This window comes from Phyllobates terribilis, unplaced genomic scaffold, assembly GCF_046119375.1.
Source record: "Phyllobates terribilis strain yellow unplaced genomic scaffold, ASM4611937v1 Scaffold_3__8_contigs__length_932513732, whole genome shotgun sequence".
NCBI classification, from domain to species: domain Eukaryota; kingdom Metazoa; phylum Chordata; class Amphibia; order Anura; family Dendrobatidae; genus Phyllobates; species Phyllobates terribilis.
In genome coordinates this window covers 285,213,273-285,233,348 of record NW_027362763.1, presented here as the reverse complement: position 1 = coordinate 285,233,348, position 20,076 = coordinate 285,213,273, and the positions used below count along the sequence as shown (strand labels likewise).

At 44.1% G+C, this 20,076-nt stretch overlaps 1 protein-coding gene across 2 annotated transcripts in view; it reads left to right on the top strand.

Moving 5' to 3' along the window:
- Positions 1–20,076, top strand: part of LOC141259228 (transient receptor potential cation channel subfamily V member 5-like) — a 265,010-nt gene that overhangs the window by 150,145 nt on the left and 94,789 nt on the right. For both annotated transcript variants that reach the window (XM_073674833.1, XM_073674832.1), the window contains exons 5-6: positions 17,467–17,589; positions 19,503–19,643. In XM_073674833.1, coding sequence (XP_073530934.1) covers positions 17,467–17,589; positions 19,503–19,643 — 264 coding nt within the window. The remainder of the gene's footprint in view (positions 1–17,466; positions 17,590–19,502; positions 19,644–20,076) is intronic.

The window sequence follows — 20,076 nt, the reverse complement described above, 5'->3', positions numbered from 1 at the left end:
GATGCTGCCAAGCGCTTGAATGCCCGTCAAGCTAGATGGGCACTTTTTTTTTCGCGGTTTAATTTTTCTGTTACTTACATCCCGGGTACCAAGAATGTAAAAGCTGATGCTTTATCTCGCAGTTTTTCTCCCATGGTTGGTACCGAGGAGGAGGAGAGCATTTTACAGGAAGGTGTTGTGATAGCAGCATTGGACTCCGTTTTGGAAGATGGGATTCTGAAAGCCCAGGAGGATGCCCCATCTAACACTCCCCATGGGAGGTTGTTTGTGCCTAGGAACTTTAGGAGAGATTTGTTTGTGGAGTGTCATGAGTCTCGGTTGGCAGGTCATCCAGGAATTTCGGAGACTAAGAGACTTGTAGGTCACAGTTTTTGGTGGCCTGGGTGGCAGAAGGAAGTCATTAAGTGGGTGCGTCAATGTACTGTGTGTGCTAGATCTAAGTCTTCACATGCTCCTGCTGCGGGGTTGCTTTGCCCTCTGGAGGTTCCTAGTGCTCCTTGGACGCATCTTGCTATGGATTTTATTACTGACCTTCCTGCCTCTGAGGGTTTCACTGTTATCTGGGTGGTCGTGGACCGTTTTAGCAAGTGTTTCACTGTTATCTGGGTGGTCGTGGACCGTTTTAGCAAGATGTGTCACTTGGTTCCCTTCATCAAACTGCCCTGCGCCAGGACACTTGCTAAGGCTTTCGTTAAGGAAATTGTCAGGCTCCATGGCGTTCCTACCGACATTGTTTCGGATAGGGGACCTCAGTTTGTGGCTCGTTTTTGGCGTGCCTTTTGTGACAGGTTGGGAGTCCATTTGTCATTTTCGTCTGGTTATCATCCTGAGTCTAATGGACAGACAGAAAGAAAGAACCAGGATGTTGAACAGTTTTTGCGTTGTTTTGTGGCTGACAATCAAGAGGGGTGGTCTGAGTTTCTGCCACTGGCTGAATTTGCTCTTAACAACCATACATCCTCTTCTGCTGGGTGTTCTCCTTTTTTTTGTTGTACTGGGAGACATCCGTCGTTTGGGTCATTCTCCAAATTGGTATCGGCTGTGCCGGAGGAGGAGAATTTTGCCGGTGATTTGGAGAAAGTTTGGACTGATGTACGTCGTAACCTTCAAGAGGCTAACAAAAAATCCAAGAGGTACTTTGACAGGAAATGTCAAGAGGTTTTGTTTACTGTTGGTGACATGGTTTGGTTGTCCTCTAGGAATCTGCGGTTGAGGATTCCTTCTAAGAAATTGGGCCCGAAGTTTGTAGGTCCGTTTAAGGTGCTTCAGGTAGTTAACCAATCTGCTGTTAGGTTGGAGGTTCCTACCTCCTGGAAGATTAATCCGGTGTTTCATGTTTCCGTATTGAAAAAAGCTGATGTTTCTGATAGGGACGCCACTGTCTCTGTTCCTCCGGTGGAGGAAGATGGTTAATATGAAATTTCTCGCATTCTTAATTCTAGATGGCATAGAGGGAGATTGCAGTATCTCGTCGCTTGGAAAGGTTTCGGTCCCGAGGATAACTCCTGGGTAAGGGCGGATGATGTCTCTGCTCCTAGACTTGTCGGAGCGTTTCACAGGAGGTTTCCTGATAGACCTGGGCCTGGAGGATGCGGAGGATCCTCATAGAAGAGGGGGTACTGTTAGAACCCTCCTGTTAGTTTTTTCTATTTTGCTGGTCACTTGACTTTTTGCCTATTTAATCCAGCTCCGCCCTCCTGGCCTTGCTGGACTTCAGTGTTACTTTTACTCTTAAGCTAGCCAGGTGCCTTGTACCTTTCTCTGTAGTTTACTTGGTCTTTTGACCACTAGTACTTCTGTTTGTTTGTTTGTCTTTGCTCTGCTACAATTTCTGCTAGGAGGTGTCCAACTATATCCCAGTCCTTAGTTCTTGTAGGGACCCCTCCCTTATATCTATAGGTCTGCGTTCAGACTAGCCGAGGACTTAGGCGGGTCTGTTCACAAGGAACAGGTCCCCCGCGGCATCGTAGGAAATCAGCTTAGTCCTATTGTAGGGACAGTTTTCCTTTCTTTCCTTAGTGCTTGTAGCAGTTCATAACAGGGATAGCTGTAGTCCCTGGGCAGCTCCCCTAGTGCTAGTTAGGAAAAAGGACGGGAGCATGAGAATGTGTGTAGATTACCGACAAGTAAATCGCATTACACATAAAGATGCATACCCTTTACCACGCATAGAGGAGTCCCTAGCTGCCTTAAAGTCTGCAAATTACTTTTCCACCCTTGACCTCAGTAGTGGGTACTGGCAAGTAGCTGTGGTGGAGGAGGATCGGGAAAAGACGGCCTTCACTACCCCGATGGGACTTTGCGAGTTCAACAGTATGCCGTTTGGACTCTGCAATGCCCCTGGAACGTTCCAGAGATTGATGGAGTGCTGCCTGGGACACCGCAACTTCGAGACTGTGTTACTATACCTGGATGATGTGATAGTGTACTCCAAAACATACGAGGACCACTTTAAGCACCTGGCAGAGGTCTTTGAGTCACTGTCTCGGTACGGGATGAAGTTGAAGCCCTCAAAGTGCCACCTGCTCAAGAGAAAGGTACAGTACCTGGGGCACATTGTCAGTCCGGAAGGGGTAGTACCAGACCCGGAGAAGGTCACCGCCATCCAGAAGTGGCCGGAACCATAGAACCTCAAGGAGGTGCGTCAGTTCTTGGGACTAGTAGGGTGCTACCGGAGGTTTGTAAAAGACTACACCAAGAAAGCAGCTCCTCTGCAAGACCTCCTGGTAGGGCAGTCCCCAAGGGCAGAATCCCCCCATTCCACTGGGGTAAGGAGCAAGCCGAGTCATTTCAGGAAATGAAGGTGATCCTGACAGGCGATGAGATCCTAGCCTACCCTGACTACAGCCAACCGTTCCTGCTGTATACCGATGCCAGCAACGAAGGACTGGGAGCTGTCTTAAGTCAGAAGCAGAATGGCCAAGAGAAGGTGATCGCATACACAAGCAGGAAGCTCCGCCCGACCGAGTGGAACCCAGAGAACTATAGCAGCTTTAAGTTGGAGTTCCTGGCCTTGGTCTGGGCCATCACTGAAAGGTTCAAGCACTATCTAGCCTCCAGTAAGTTCACTGCCTTCACTGATAACAACCCCTTGACCCATCTTGAAGCAGCTAAGCTAGGAGCACTGGAACAATAATGGATGGCTCGGCTGTCAAATTATCAATTCACAATTAGATACCGGGCGGGACGCAAGAACGCCAATGCCGATGCCCTGTCCAGGATGCCTCACCAGTCAGACACAGAAGAAGAAGAAGTGGATGACCTGGAAGAGATTGAGCTACCTGCCTTTCACCGGAATGGGATGATCCACGAGCAACGAGCCTCCAGGAGGCAGCATGGAAAGACGTTAAACCCCCTGCCTCACCACAGCTGGAAAAAGACCCAGGACAGTGACCGGGTTGTCAGCCGTATCAAACAGCTGATAACCCAAGAAGGTTCCTCCCTGCAAAAAGAAGCGTCTCCGCAAGCAAAGCAGCTGTGGAAAGAGAGAAGCCGGCTGTTTATCTACCGTGAGAAGCTGTGCCGGAGGTACGTCAATCCAAAAACCCATGAGATGGTATGGCAGATAGTGGTCCCCAAGACAGACATCCAAATGGTGTTGGAGGCCTACCACGATCAGGCGGGGCACTTTGGCTGGAAAAAGCTAGAGACCCTGCTGAAGTGTCAATTCTACTGGGTAGGAATGCGCAGTTCCATTGAGCGGTGGTGCCGGGACTGTGGACCCTGTGGCCTTAGAAGAAAAGACTACGGCAGCCAGAAGGCACCCCTGCAACCCAGCAAGACAACTCGACCCCTGGAGATCGTGGCCCTGGACCATGTCAAGCTGTCCCCCATCAGGTCAGGGTACTCTTATGCTCTGACCATGGTGGATCACTACTCACGTTTCCTGGTGGTCGCCCCCGTCAAAGACCTGACGGCAGAGACAGCAGCAAAGACGTTCCAAGCGTATTTCTGTAGACCCCATGGTTATCCTGAGCAGGTGCTGACGGACCAAGGCCCGGCCTTTGAGGCTGAGTTATTCAAGGAGTTCTGCCATCTATACGGGTGTAAGAAGATAAGAACTACACCGTACCACCCATAAACCAATGGTCTCTGTGAGGAGATGAATAACATCATCATCGACCTGCTAAAGACCATACCACTTGAGGAAAGAAACCAGTGGCCAGACCTACTACCTGACCTAGTAGATCTGTACAATCACATACCAGTAAGTTCCACCAATTGCACTCCGGCATATCTCATGCGAGCAAGGCCAGGAAAGCTGCCCATGGATCTGGAGCCTGGTGTTGTTGAGCCTGAAGCTGATATGACCACTGAGGACAGGGACACGACCAGACAAGAGCAGTACAGGAGAGTACAGGCCTGTGTCGAGGACAGTCTCACTCGAGTGAGAGATAAGCAGGAGGCGCACTACAACAAAAACGCGCCCGCAGAACCCTTCACACCTGGTGAAGTAGTACTAAAAAGAAAGAGAAGGAACCACAAACTTGATGACCAGTGGGAGAGAGAACCCTACACTGTGTTACAGTCAAGATTTGATAATAAGAAGACCTGCTTAATTAGTCGAGATGGAGGAAGGACGACTGCGACAGTGTCCAGGGATCACCTAAAGTTGTGTCCAGACCTGCTAAAGCCTCAAGAAAAAGTGCCTCTCGTTATCCCGGAGGAGCCTAAAGAAGCAGTGATCCACACTGACTTAGGAGATTTCCCAGCAGATTGGCCCCAATTAGGAGGAGCAGTAATCATCCCCGTACTCCAATTCTTCGAACAGCCAGAAAACCCTCCACAGCAAGTTGAACCTGTAAGTGCTGTAGTAGAGCAAGCTCAAGAAATATACCCGGACGAAGGATCCCCGGTAGGAGAAGAGCCAATGGTGAACTTGCCAGTCCCAGAGAGAGGTTAAGGCAGTTTTACAACTTAGTCACACGTAGAACTGGTAGGGTAACTGACAATGCAGACTCTGATACCACACAGACCACCGCACTATGAAGATCAACACGTAGCACGAGAGGTAAACCGCCTGTCAGATACACTCAGTAAGATAGTTACCCTTGGGGTATTGTGTATGATTGTACTGAATTATTGCGTATTTTCATGCATATGTATGTTACTTTGTGTTTTGCCTAATGACTTCTTTATTTACCTAAGAACTTCATGGCTGAGGACTGTGTGCAGCCCAAAAACTATTTATTGTATATAATTGCGCTCCCTGGAGTGCCCCTTTAAGTGACCTCAGAAGTAAAACCTGTCTGGAGTGGCTCTCTTGAAGGTCCAACTCGGGATCTTCATGCCCTGCAGCCACCCCAGGGCCTACGTTGAGGGTTTGGGACAGGTTCCTCAAACCACCAAGTACTCTACCCTGTGAGATGGACATCCTGTCTGGGAACCTCACCAAAAGAGACTTGAATTCCGAGGACGCTTTGTAGTTGTTAATATTGTTATGTAATGTTTAAGCTTGGTGCCTCCCATAAAGGGAAGATTGTTCATGTTTCTTATTGTTGTTTTAAAATGTACTTCAGCCCAGGAGTGCTGAGCTTTGCTAGGGGGGAATGTGACGCCCAGCTGCGCTTGGTATCCCAGATCCTAGAAGAGTGCATTGATGGATTCCTCTACAAGAGGCCCCCATAAACATCCACACATCTCCACCTTCCACCTCAGACCAGCAGAGGGATCCCGTTAGGGATATAAATAGGGAAGGTGGAGCCAGGCAGTTCAGTCTAGTCTAGTCCAGTTTAGAGTACAGAGTGATTCAGCAGTTTCTCTGAGAAGAGTTACCTCAGAGGACAGAGTCTGTTCCAGCTCCTGCAGTTGCTAGCCTGCAGTGGAGCTCATCCAGACGAAGACTCAGTTGTAGCTCAGAATAGTGAGCTTTAGGTGTGCTGGCGCCATAAGATCGGTGAAGCGCGGCAAGCTGCCGTTAGTGTGAGTAGCCTAGTGAGGGCCCGAGCATGGGCGAAGGCGAGTGGAAAGTGAGTAGCAGTGGGGGCAGAGGAGCTTACCCAGCTCACCCCGAAACTATACCGGACACCGGGTCCGAGCTTACCGGGATCTCTACGACCCAGTAAGGCATAACCTGGAGAACTACAGGTCCCAGGTTCACCAGAGAGCTGATACGTAACAGAGCCAGGAGACACATAGGCCCCGTAAGCTGGGAGCGTGCACTCCAAAGAGAAAGCCCTACACAACGTCAGCCGGTGCAGGACAGAGATAAAGTTAGGCCTAGCTTCAGGCAGGTCAGAAACTTACTATGCAGAGGCAAGAAACAGTAAACCCTACGCCCGCTCATTGGGGATGATCCTGATATGCACCCTTCACCCTAAAGTGCTCCGGGATGTGCCTGAATTTCCATCAGTAAAAGGTACTGAAGTGACTATCGTGTCTGTCCCTGTTCTTGCTCTGACCCGGCTGGGTTTCACCTGTCCTGCATCCCCCTCTCCGTACGCTGCCCTGAGGCCTAGCTCCACCTGTGGGGAGCTATACCATCGAGCTGCCTTGTCACCGGCCTCAGTGGACTGCCGCAGCGCTGGTGATTCTCATCAGAAACAGGTGGCGTCACGAACTTTCATAAAACTAACAAACCTATTATCTCAGTATACAAACCCCTTTTTAAAGCTGACCCCAGGGTACGGGCCCGGGAGCCGACCACCGCAACATCCCCAAAGGCCAGGCAAAGGCCCGGGTACCGAGTCATCCCCATCCCCTGGGCTAGTCATGAGCAATGCATAAACTTGCAGATGTTAAATTTGTAGAGCCTTTTACAAATTTAAGGATGGAATTAGATTGGCTCTTATAAAGGTGTAGCTGCCTGGAAATGTATTCCTTCCTTTCATCCTCACTTTTTTTCAAGAGCTGGGAATGATTAGTTTCAAAATGTCTATATATATTCCACGTTCTGCTTACTACCGTTTCAGTACATAGAACGCAAAATGATCTGCCATTTTTTTCTATAATGCCATACATCTCGGTCCATGTCTCTTGAAAGGGTCGGCTACTGCTACTACCACTTCCTTTACTTAACCTTGGTTTTTTATTTTTTGGGTTCTCCATCAGGGGGGCAGTGACAGAAGATAGAATTATAGATAGCCTGTTAGCCCTGCAGGCAATTAGGAGTTAACTAGCCTAACTGACCACAAGATGTAACTGTCTTTTAGGAAAGGGCAGGGTTAATAAGCAGAAATAGGGGTTATTAAGGATGCACAACAGTAATAGTGGTGAAAAGGAGTCTGCACTATGCTTTATGATGGCATTCCTTATGTAAATTAAGATGGCTGCCTCTATTTCTAATGGTGGGAAATGGCACCCATAGCACCCATAGCACAGGCCCTCGCCTCTGCCAGCCTCCACCTCACTTATCTCAGTAATGATGGTCAATTAGAAATCCACGACACCCGAGAACAGTAGATTAGATGATGGTTGCTGTGGTTATGTGGTTGCTGGTAATGGCGATCACAGGACCCCCAGAGATGCATACTCCGCCTGCCGGAAGTGAGGTCAAAGATCCCCTAATGGCCCGCTCTAACCGCAAGTCCCCGAACTAGATGCTCTGTGCCGGAGTTCTGTTGTTTTGGCCTACAGACCTTTGGCACAGAGTGTCTACACTGCAGGAGCCGAGGATGAAACGTCCTTCTCGTGATGCGGCCCCATACTTCTCTGTATGCGGCTGCGTGTCATTGAAAATGGCTACACGTGTCAGTGCTGACACGCGTGTCATAGGTTCGCCACCACGGCTCTAGCAGATATTTCATTTCATATATCTTCAGTTCTGGCTAGGGATAGCACGCGTGCTAGACATGCGTGCAAAAGATTTTAAGTGCAATAGTTTAAAGTGCTTTTTAATAAGCAGTTATACATGGCAATTGGACAGGGCAGGAGACAGGTAAAGTGCATAAGACATTCATACAAACAAGATTCTCGGTCAGTCGTACTGACATAACTTTGAGGTTCTACAGACATTTCTCACCTACTCCAAACCATCCACTTCCTCAATACAGCACTCAAAACATTCATACAAATCATTGCACTACCTGCTCTTTCTCTTTTTTCTCCTTCTCCTAGTCACTGGCGATATCTCTCACAACCCTGGGCCTCCCTTCACTAGCATACACTACTCTCCTCCAGCTGCATATAGATACCCTGCTAATCTTATTAACATTCAGTGCATGCTCTCTCCTAACGCTTTCCATTGTGCTCTCTGGAATGCATGTTCTGTGTGTAACAAACTAACTTACATTCACAATTTTTTCCTCTCTAATTCCATTAACCTTCTGGCTGTTACAGAAACCTGAATGCAGCAGTCAGACACCACTGCCGCTGCTGCTCTCTGGTTTGGTGGGCTGAAATTTTCACATACCGCCAGACCTGAGCACAGACAGAGTGAGGTGTTGGTTTGCTCCTTTAATCACAATGTGCTTTCCAGGTCATCCCCCTGGTTCCTTCACTTATGTTTCTTTCCTTTGAAGTCCACACCGTCAGATACTTCAAACCCTTCTCCCTGCGAGTGGTGGTTGTGTATTGCCCTCCAGGCTCCTCCCGCCAGTTCCTGGATCACTTTGCCACTTTGCTTTCTCACTTTCTATCGTGTGACATTCCCACCCTCATCATGGGAGACTTTAACATCCACATCGATGATCCCCTCTCCCAATCTGCTTCTCATCTACTCTCTCTAACCTCCTCATTCGGCCTCTCACAGTTTACTAACTCTCCTACGCATGAAGACGGGAATACTCTGGACATGGTCTTCTGCCGACTCTGCTCGCTGCATGACTTTACTAACTCCCCTCTCCCACTCTCAGACCCCAACCTTCTTTCCTTCTCTGTCAAGAACTGTCTCCTCACCCAGGACACCCCCACTTATCACACTTATAGGAATACAAGTACCATTAATACCCAGCAGCTTATGGACAATCTACATACATCTTTAGCTCCCATCTCCTCCCTCTCCTGTCCAGACTTAGCATTGTCACACTACAATAATATAATGAAGAGATGCCCTAGATGAAGCAGCACCTTCTACACGCAGAAAGACCCGACACAGACAAAGGCAGCCCTGGCACATGATGCAAACATGTTTTCTTCAGCGTTGCTCAAGGTGTGCTGAGCGTCAGTGAAGAAAATCACTTTTAGCAGAAGACTTCATCCACTATAAATTCATGCTCAAAACCTATAACTCTGCCCTTCATCTAGCCAAACAATCCTACTTCACCACCCTCATCTCTTCACTATCCAACAATCCAAAACGACTTTTTGAAACCTTAAACTCCCTCCTGAGCCCTAAAACTCAGGCCCCCATCACCAACCTCAGCAGTGAGGATCTGGCAACTTATTTCCTAGAAACAGTCAACCACATCCATCAGGACATCTCAGCCCAATCTCCTCAGTGCCTGCATCCCCTTCCCTGCTGCACATCAAGCTCATTTGCCTTCTTTGAGCCTGTCACAGAAGAAGAAGTTACCCAGCTCCTTGATTCTTCTCAGCCTTGTAAGGCGGCGGTGTTCACACCTTGCAGTGACTGAGGCAGTGACCCAAGCAAGTCCAACATAAGCAGCTTTTACTCAGCACTCGCGGGTAAAACAGAAAGTCCTCCGGTTCGCAGCCGGTTTAACATCAGTCGATAACAATGGTTGCCGTGGGCAACGGCCACGCCGGGCCGCTCAGAGCCTGACGGGTGCAGAGCCTTCCCAGGCGTTGGTTCAGCTACACACAGGCCCGCCAAGCTTTCCTGCTGTGTTCCTAGCAGGTCCCAACACTGAACAACACTAATCGTTAATGCAGGGTTTTTAAAGGACCTGTGGCAAGAGCCACTGGGAAACCCGGGTTGGAGGGAGGAGGTCACCCCACTGCCTTCCTGTAGCCTCCTCCAAGAAATGAAGGCCCTGCCGGGTTTTACTAATCTGCCTTAGCCAGGTAGCCTGACCAGGTCAATGCTCACCTTCATTCCTGCATTGCAGCTGCAGCTCTGTCTGTGACTGCCATTCACTCCAACAGGTTTAATAGGTCTCTGTACACATTCTGGGGGATATATACTGTCCCTCATATACGATCCCCATCACTGCCTCACAGCCTACAACCTGCAACAGTGACCCCATTTCTTCACATCTCCTGCAGTCCCTCTCTCCGGTGGTCACCACTCACCTGACTAATATATTTAACCTCTCTCTTTATTTAGGTATCTTCCCTCCTCATTTAAACATGCCATCATAACCCCTTTACTCAAAAAGCCATCCCTGGACCAGAACTGCACTGCTAACTACAGACCGGTCTCTAATCTTCCTTTCATCTCTAAACTCCTGGAACGCTTGGTCCACTGCCATCCAATCAGCTATCTCTCAGATAACTCTCTGCCTCGACCCTCTACAATATGGTTTCTGCTCTTTACACTCCACTAAAACTGCCCTCACTAAAGTCTCTAATGATCTAACAGCTAAATCCAAAGGTCATTGCTCCCTGCTGATTCTCCTGGATCTCTCTGCCGCATTTGACACTCTGGATCACCAGCTCCTCCTCACTATGCTCCGCTCTATAGGCCTCAAGGACACTGTTCTCTCCTGGTTCTCCTCCTACCTCTCTGACCGCTCCTTCACTGTATATTTTGCCAGTTCCTACCCCTCTCCTCGTCCCCTTACTATCGGGGTTCCAAGGGCTCAGTCCTAGGCCCCCTCCTCTTCTCTCTATACACTGCCCCTATTGGACAAACAATCAGCAGATTTTGGTTCCAGTATCATCTCTATGCTGATGACACCCAATTATACACCATCCTTATTGAAAAAATGACCAAGTATGGAATGGACAAGGCAACTGTTAGGTGGATTCATAACTGGCTTAGTGAACAGACTTAAAGAGTGGTCGTAAATGGCTTCACATCCAGTTGGATGAATGTCTCAAGTGGGGTACCACAGGGCTCTGTCCTGGGACCTGTATTTTTCAACATCTTTATCAATGACTTAGATGAAGAAATTGAGGGTAAACTGATTACATTTGCTGATGACACAAAGCTAGGAGGGATAGCTAATACTAGAGAAGAGAGAGAGAGGATTCAAAAAGACCTAAATAAACTGGAGCAGTGGGCAGCTACTAACAGAATGTTTTTTTAACAGGGAAAAATGCAAAGTACTACATCTAGGCAATAAAAATGAAAAAAGCATATACAAACTGGGAGAAATAGAGCTAAGCAACAGTACATGGGAAAAAGACTTAGGTATACTAATAGATCATAGACTGAACATGAGTCAACAGTGTGATGCAGCAGCAAAAAAGGCAAATACAATTCTGGGATGTATTAACAGAAGCAAACAGGCTAGGTCATGTGAAGTCATTATCGGACTTTACTCCTCTTTGGTCAGACCTCATCTGGAATACTGTGTCCAGTTTTGGGCACCACATTTTAAAAAAGACATCGACAAACTGGTGCAAGTTCAGAGAAGAGCGACCAGGATGGTGACCGGTCTGCAAACCATGTCCTATGAGGAACGGTTGCAGGATTTGGGAATGTTTAGCTTGCAAAAAAGAAGACTGAGAGGAGACTTAAAAGCTGTCTACATATATCTCAAGGGCTGTCACATTGTAGAAGGATCATCTTTATTCTCATTTGCACAAGGAAAGACTAGAAGCAATGGGATGAAACTAAATGGGAGAAGACATAGATTAGATATTAGAAAAAAACTTTTTGACAGGGTGATGAATGAGTGGAACAGGCTGCCACGAGAGGTGGTGAGTTCCCCTTCAATGGATGTCTTCAAACAGTCTGGACTGATATCTGTCTGAGATGATTTAGTGAATCCTGCTTTGAGCAGGGGGTTGGATCAGATGACCCAGGAGGTCCCGTCTCTAACATCATGACCTCCCTCTATCTTAAACTGAATCTCTCCAAAAGTGAACTTCTTGTGTTTCCTCCCTCTACTAACCCAACTCTACCTAACATTGAAATTGCCTTGGAGGGTTCAACCATAACTCCCAAGCAGCATGCCCGCTGCCTTGGGGTCATATTCAACACTAAACTTTCCTTTACTCGTCTGGAGTAACTTTACACTCTAGTCTGGACTACTGTAACACTCTTCTGATCGGTCTCCCTCTTACCAAACTTTCTCCTCTCCAATCCATCCTGAATGCGGCAGCCAAGGTCGTATTTCTGTCCAGCCGTTTCACAGATGCCTCCATCTTGTGCCAGTCATTACACTGATTACCCATTTGCTACAGGGTCCAATATAAACTCATCACTCTTACCCACAAAGCTCTCCACAGTTCTGCAAAACCTTATATCTCCTCTCTCATCTCTGTCTATCGCCCTACACGTGCCCTCCCTGCTACAAATGACCTAAGACTAACATCCCCCATAATCAGAACCTCGCACCTCTGTCTCTAAGTCTTCTCTTGTGCTGCACCAGTTCTTTGGAATGCACTACCCCAGACGATCCAACTGATGCCTAACCCCCATGTCTTCAATTGCGCTTTAAAAACCTATCACCTCAACTCAGTAAACTAACTTTCCCCTGTTCCCTCGATCTAAATATTATTCAGAATCTGTACCCTACTATTCATCTGTCTCCACACTCTCCATGTACACGATAACTGCACTCGATACTTGATTATTGCACTTAAACATACAGCCTAATGACCGGATCATGCAGCCTTATATGAAAATCCCTATTTATAATAATTGCTAGACCTGAAATAACAAGCACTTTTCACCTATTGTGTCCCCCCATTTCCTTTTAGATTGTAAGCTTGCGTGCAGGGACCTCACTCCTAATGTAACTGTTTAAACTGTCTTACCTTGTATTGAATTTATTGTCTGTATATGTACCTGCTTAATTGTAAAGTGCTGCGGAATATGTTGGCGCTATATAAATAAAAAAATGATTATTATTATTATTGTTATTCTCAGTAGCAGGATAATACTACTATCTAGTCGCTATGAAGGTGTAATAACAGTGGTCATGATGTAACGGTATTATTTAAACCCCGAATTGCGGTATCATTGATAATATTAATCTTTGCATGGTGTATTTTCTTTAGTAACAACATGGAAGTAATATTTAATCACTGTATGATGGTAATATTTATTAGTTATATAATGGCAACTGTAATATATAATAAAGGGGTTTTTTTAGGGTGGGGGGGGGCTTATGACTTGCGGGTAATGCCCCTGATCTTTTAAGATCCCGGCAATGCCCTCACTCATAAAGAGATCATAATGTGATGAATATACAGGATACAGTTTTCTTTATAGATAAATATACTTTTTTTGTGTGTAAGCGAATATTGATGCCAACACTCGTATTTACATTCATATTCCCAAAAGAATGAACCTTAACCACAGCCCTCTGTGATGTAAGGACATTTATTGTCTATAGATGATGTGCTATGGCTTCTGAAGCATTAAATTGTGAATTATTTTAACATAATTAAAGTAAGGTTATGCAGCAGAACTAAACCTTTATCTTTGTATCATGTGCATGGTTAGCTTAATGTAGTGAGGCTGTGAATTAATTCCAAAATTAGGCCGTGTGCTCATGTTTGTCTTGTCATTCTGTCAAGTATTGAAATCACAAATCTGGCTGAGTGATGTCTGTTTACTGGGTTATTTTGTGCAATATTATCATCCATTATTGTAGAGTAATGTGGAAATCATTAACTCTACCAATGCACCTCCTAAGGAGGAAGGAAGGTGTATGGAGAAACATTTCCTTAGTTAGTCATCCCAGTATAAGATAGACACATTATCGTATTATTCCAATTTCAATATATTGTATCACCCTTTTGAAAAATTGTATTAAAAGAAGGGTCACTGCATAATCATGAATGGGGCAGAAAAAAAGAGGCATACCGTGAACATTTAGTTAAGACACCCTGGTCTCTTCTGCTGCACTTATACAATTGGTGTTGCCTCCAAAAACCCCACACAAATAAACATAAATGCAGACAATTTTGTTTTGGGGCTTTAGCTTTTCTCTCCTCTTCTTCTAGGAGACATAGCTATATTATTATTTTTCTATGAAGAAAGTCCTTCGAAGACTTGTTATTGAATGAGATGTCGTTTTGAATGACACCATTCACTTTACTATATAATGTACAGAAAAACAAGAATAAAAATCCAAGTGACTTAACGTGATGAAAAAGTATACCATTGTTTTTTGGTTTTTGCCTTTAAGAAGTTAATTGTACAATAAAAATAACATGGAAATATGGTGTTCCAGGTCAGTGCAATAACGACAATTTCAAATTTATATAGTTTTTTTAAGAACTTTAATGCCCTATAAAAATTCAGATTTTTTTTGTCACCATTTTCTGAGACCCATAACTTTTTTTATTTGTTTGTCAATTGAGCTGTGCGAGGGAACATTTTTTGCATGCCAAGCTGTAACTTCCATTGCACACGCACAGACAGAATCAAAGATATAAAAAACCTGTATTGCTCCTTTCTTATTTTTATCTCGTCCCAGAGTTGAATTCACAGGCACACTGTTCAGTACTCCTGTGTATTATACTCCATGTGGTTGCCTATTTTAAAAAGTTACCTGAGTCTACACTTTAGGCTGAATGCTTGAATAGCTTATTCCCCTTTCCCAAACTTTTTCTAGTGGATTCACGACGATGTACTGGTGTACACTTATATTTAGCATTTCACAGTTCTTTTACCAATGTACATTTTGTAACACAGAATATACTGTTGTGTATACAGACGTGTATGAAGCTGTAAAATTGCAGACACAATATATAAATATCTGGTAAGTTATTTTACTTGCATTTTCATATAGACAAGTGGGTTAATAACAGCAAGGAAACATCAATGGCAAATACTAAGACTATACTTTATAAACATAAAACCATGATTACAATATGCTAAACGTATATTCAGGTTTTACCAGAATTAAGTTATTCTTTGCATGATGAAATTATTTACAATTTTTCAGAAGTTTGAAAATTGCAAAATTTTAGCCAAAATTCCAATATTTTCAAAAATAAACACAAAAAATATCGACCTTAATTTAGCATTTATAGAAAGTTCATTGTGTCACCACAAAATAATCTCAGAATAACTGGGATATGTTGAAGTGTTCCAGAGTTATTACCTCATAAAATTGACACTGGTCACAATTCTTAAATTTGGCCTGGTCAGGAAGGTGAAAACAGGCTTGGGGGTGAAGGGGTTAAAGGGTTCAAGTCTGTATGTGACTGTAGACTTGTTAATCCTCACAGCGCACCCATTGCATGCTGTGAGGATTCTCTGGAGCAGGTGGTCATTTGACTGCAAGTATGCGATTTGCATACTTCTGGCCACCTTCTTACTAGACATATCTATCCTTGCTCAATACACTTGTATTGAGTGAGGCTGCGCACGTCTAGTTGGCATGTGACTGTATGTATGCAAATCATATACTTGCAGTCACTTGACCTCTAGCTCCCGGTGTCAGCACAGGATAATCCTCACAGTGCGAGTGATGTGGGGATTAACAAGTCTGCAGTCACATAGAATGACTGAAGATTTGTAGCCTAAGGCCGGACCTCCCTTTAATCAAGGAATTTAGACACAGAGCTCTAAATCATTAAGGTAATGTTTGCCCTCGAATAAAAGAAAGCCTAGCTGTACATATATCCTAAAGTGAACATAGAGAAGGAAAATATAATGGAGATACACACCAGAGTGATGTCTTGTTACCATTTCTTACCTGTTGCCAACTTTTGTGAACAAAGTCATATTGTATTGATAATTGCTAATGAAATCCATTTTAAAAATAAGTAATTGAAATCCCCAGGATTGCCTATGAGGAAATGCAAATAATTCAGGGTACCTAACTATGTGCTTCTAAAACCATTCATACAAGATCTTATTTCATGCCATTCATTGTACGGACGCTTGTGCTTTATAAGATCCTTTTTCCAGTCTTCATTAACCTGCACAACCATACATAGGTATACTACCGCAGATAGCATGAGCAATGCAGAATAGTTTGAAAAAAAGGTTGTTGTCATGTTTTTCTCGTCTTGGGGATTCTCTGGGAATTAGCTCATAATATAGCCATGTGCTAATGAATAAAACAGAGATTAATCCTAGCTTTCGATACCTGCACAAAGATGACCGGCAACAGAGAGCGTCCTGTCCATGACATCTATTCATTGCCGACACAAAAGGTCTATAGAGTTATTTTTCAGAGTGAGATTTACTTCTGCTGTGAATGGAGGTAAATACGTTGGGCCTCAACAACCAGAACATGGTGGTGATACCTGGACCACACAAATGGGCAAAGTCTATGCCAAAAGTGACATTTATCTCAGTTTATCCTTCCTTTGTCTTTTGAAATCCAGTATAACTACTGTAGATAAAATGCAGTAATAGTGTCCTTTATGAATCCAAAGCAAAAGTGTTGCAGCCATAAATGGAGCACTGTTACATTTTTGCATGGAGAGGGACAGATTGAGAAGTCATTGAATGTGTGTAGAGTACACTGATCGACCATAAGATTGAGACTGCGGGTAGTAGATAAAACTAATTATTGGCAGCGCTGGAGTCCTGGAATCAATTATTTTACTCACTTATATAGCACCATTAATTCCACAGCACTTTACATACAGTACATTATCATCACTGTCCCCATTGGGCTCACAATCTAGTTTCCCTATCAGTATGTCTCTGGAGTGTGGGAGGAAACCGGAGGAAACCCACAAAGCTTGGGGACAGCATACAAACTCATTGCAAATGTTATCCCTGGTGGGATTTGAATCCAGGCACACAAGTTTGCAAACCTGCCATGCTGCCTGCAGGTTCTCCCCGAGTTTATATGGGTTTCCTCCCACAATCCAAAGACATATTGATAGACACTGGAGACAGTGATGACAATGTCTGTGAAGCGCTGCGGAATATGATGGTGATATATGACCAAGCATAATATATAAATATTAAATTAAGTTGTGACAATGGCACCTCGCAAATTGTGGGATTTATTAGACTGCAAGGGAACAAACAGGAGTTGATGTTGTGGGAGTTGGAAAATGTGATCAACTCTGACAAGAATTACATTGTAATGGCTATACTATTGGATTAGGGAATCTCCAAAATGCAAGTCTTGTGTCTGGTTCCCAGTATGCAATGGTCCAAGGAAGGAGATTGGGAATGGTTTGAGAAATATAACAAACTGTTCAAAGTAATAAAAGAAAAAGTTTGGATTTCTGTTGAGGGTAGATAGGTGGTGTAACATATATTGGCATCATTATATAATATCAGCACTGAAGAAGATGACAGTAAATGGGAAATTGGACTGTTCAAGGGCTCATTCAGGCAAAAAGTCATTTTTTTTATCCACCAAAAACAAACAGATTTTCATCAATATTTTGATTCGGGGATCTGTACACCTCCACTATTTAGAAAATATGCAATGAGGTTCACATTTTACATTTCAACACAATCATGATGTAATAACTTTATATTAAGGTGGTTATTGATTCCCTTTCACAAATTAATCTGTATTATAGGCAATCTGGGAGAGACAATCCTGCATTCTGCCATATTGCATGGACAGAAGGAAATGGTGAAAGTCATATTAGATTGTGCACCATCGATAATTAATGAGCCCATGATGTCCGACATATACAAAGGTATTTGAATAACAAATACTCTCTTGCTGACGATTGTCTTATTGTTTGTTTGTATTACCTTTTACTCTACATCACCCTCTTGGTTGTTTCTATGTATTACTAATTCTTCTAAATGCTGAAGATACCGTTGTGCTCAAAAGTTTACATACCCCAGCAGAATTTTTCCTTTCTTGGCCTTGTTTCAGAGAATATGAATGATAACAAAAAACCCTTTTCTCCACTCATGGTTATTGGTTGGGTGAAGACATTTATTGTCAAACTACTGTGTTTAGTCTTTTTAAATCTTAATGGCAACCAAAAACATCCAAATGACCGTGATCAAAAGTTCACATACCCTGGTGATTTTGCCCTGATAACATGCACAGAATTTGACACAAATGGGTTTGAATGGCTATTAAAGGTAACATCCTCACCTGTGACCTGTTTGCTTGTAATCAGTGTGTGTGCATAAAAGCTGAGTGAGTTTCTGGGATCCAGACAGACTCTTGCATCTTTCATCCAGCCACTGATATTTCTGGATTGTGAGTCATGCAGAAAGCAAAAGAATTGTCAACAGATCTATGGGAAAAGGAAGTTGAACTGTATAACACAGGAAAGGGATACAAAAAAATATCCAAGGAATTGATAATGAAAGTCATCAGCGTTCAAACTGTGATTAACAAATGGAAAATCAGGAGCTCTGTAAAAACCAAACCACAGTCAAGGTAGACCAACAAAAATTTTGGCCACAACTGCCAGGAAAATTGTTCGGGATGCAAAGAAAAACCCACAAATAACATCAGCTGAAATTCAGGACTCTCTGAAAACTAGCGGTGTGGCTGTTTCAAGATGCACAATAAGGAGGCACTTGAAGAAAAATGGGCTGCATGGTTGAGTGGCCAGAAGAAAGTTATTACTGCGCAAATGTCACAAAGTATCTCGCCTACAATACGCCAAACAACACAGAGACCAGCCTCAAAACTTCTGGAACAAGGTGATTTGGAGTGATGACACCAAAATTGAACTTTTTGGCCACAACCATAAACGTTACATTTGGAGAGAGGTCAACAAGGCCTATGATGAAAGGAACACCATTCCTACAGTAAAGCACGGAGGTGGATCGCTGATGTTTTGGGGATGTGTGAGCTACAAAGGCACAGGAAACTTGGTAAAATTTGAACGAAAGATGAATACAGCACGTTATCAGCAAATAGTGGAGGCAAATTTGCACTCATCAGCCTGGAATCTGCGCATGGGACGTACTTGGACATTCCAACATGACAACGATCCAAAACACAAGGCCAAGTCGACCTGTCATTGGCTACAGCAGAATAAAGTGAAGGTTCTGGAGTGGCCATCTCAGTCTCCTGAGCTCAATATCATTGAGCCACTCCGAGGAGATCTTAAGCGCGCAGTTCTTGCTAGACTGCCCTGGAATTTACAGGAACTGGTGGCTTTTTGCCAAGAAGAATGGGCAGCTTTACCATCTGAGAAAATAAAGAATCTCATCCACAACTACCACAAAAGACTTCAAGCTGTCATTGATGTTAGAGGAGGCAATACATGGTATTAAGAACTGGGGTATGTGAACTTTTGATCAGGGTCATTTGGATGTTTTTAGTTGTCATTAAGATTTAAATAGAGAAAACACAGTAGTTTGACAATAAATGGCTTCAATAAAAGGGATGAATGATATGGTATCACTCACCATGACATCTTTCTCTATGTAAATAATTTCAGTTCTGAAAATCCTCTGTGCCAATTAGTATCACTGCTTCCCACATTATGTAATGAATTACATATATTCACTTATAGTATACGTGTACACATATACATATCATGTAAGCTCTCGTGCACTCATCTTAATATATGTAGTAGGAAATAGTCCCTTATTATCCACTTGATTTATAAAGTAATTATTTCTTTTTTACCAGGTGAAACTGCTCTTCACATAGCAATTCTGCAAAAGGATCTAGACATTGTTCATTTGCTATTAAAAAATGGAGCAGATGTCAGTAATTTCAGAGCCACCTGTACTTACTGTGTGCCGGGCATTGAATGCTTGTTCTACTTTGGTAAGGAACATATAATAATAGTTCAACTTCAAAAAGTGGAAAAGTTGAACCTCTGAACTTTGCCTTATATATAGTGTTGAGCGAGCACTAAAATGCTCGGGTGCTCGAAGCTCGGGCCGAGCTCACTGTGATACTCGGGTGCTCGACCCGAGCAACGAGCCCAATGTTAGTCTATGGGAGACCCGAACATTTTTGCGGCGGCTCCCCCGGCAGTCTGTAGAAAGCCTAAAAAGGGCCCAAAACGATAGTGACAGTGTTCAAATGACATGGGGACAGCATAGGGATCGCCCCAGGAAGCATTTCTGACCCCCAGGTCACTGCTGTCAACAACGTGGTCAGAGGTATTAAGCCACTTTTACAGGCTCACAATAAAACGTTCAAAAACGAAAGTGAAAGTGCTTTCTTGTGAAATATGTTAACGACCATGGGTCTT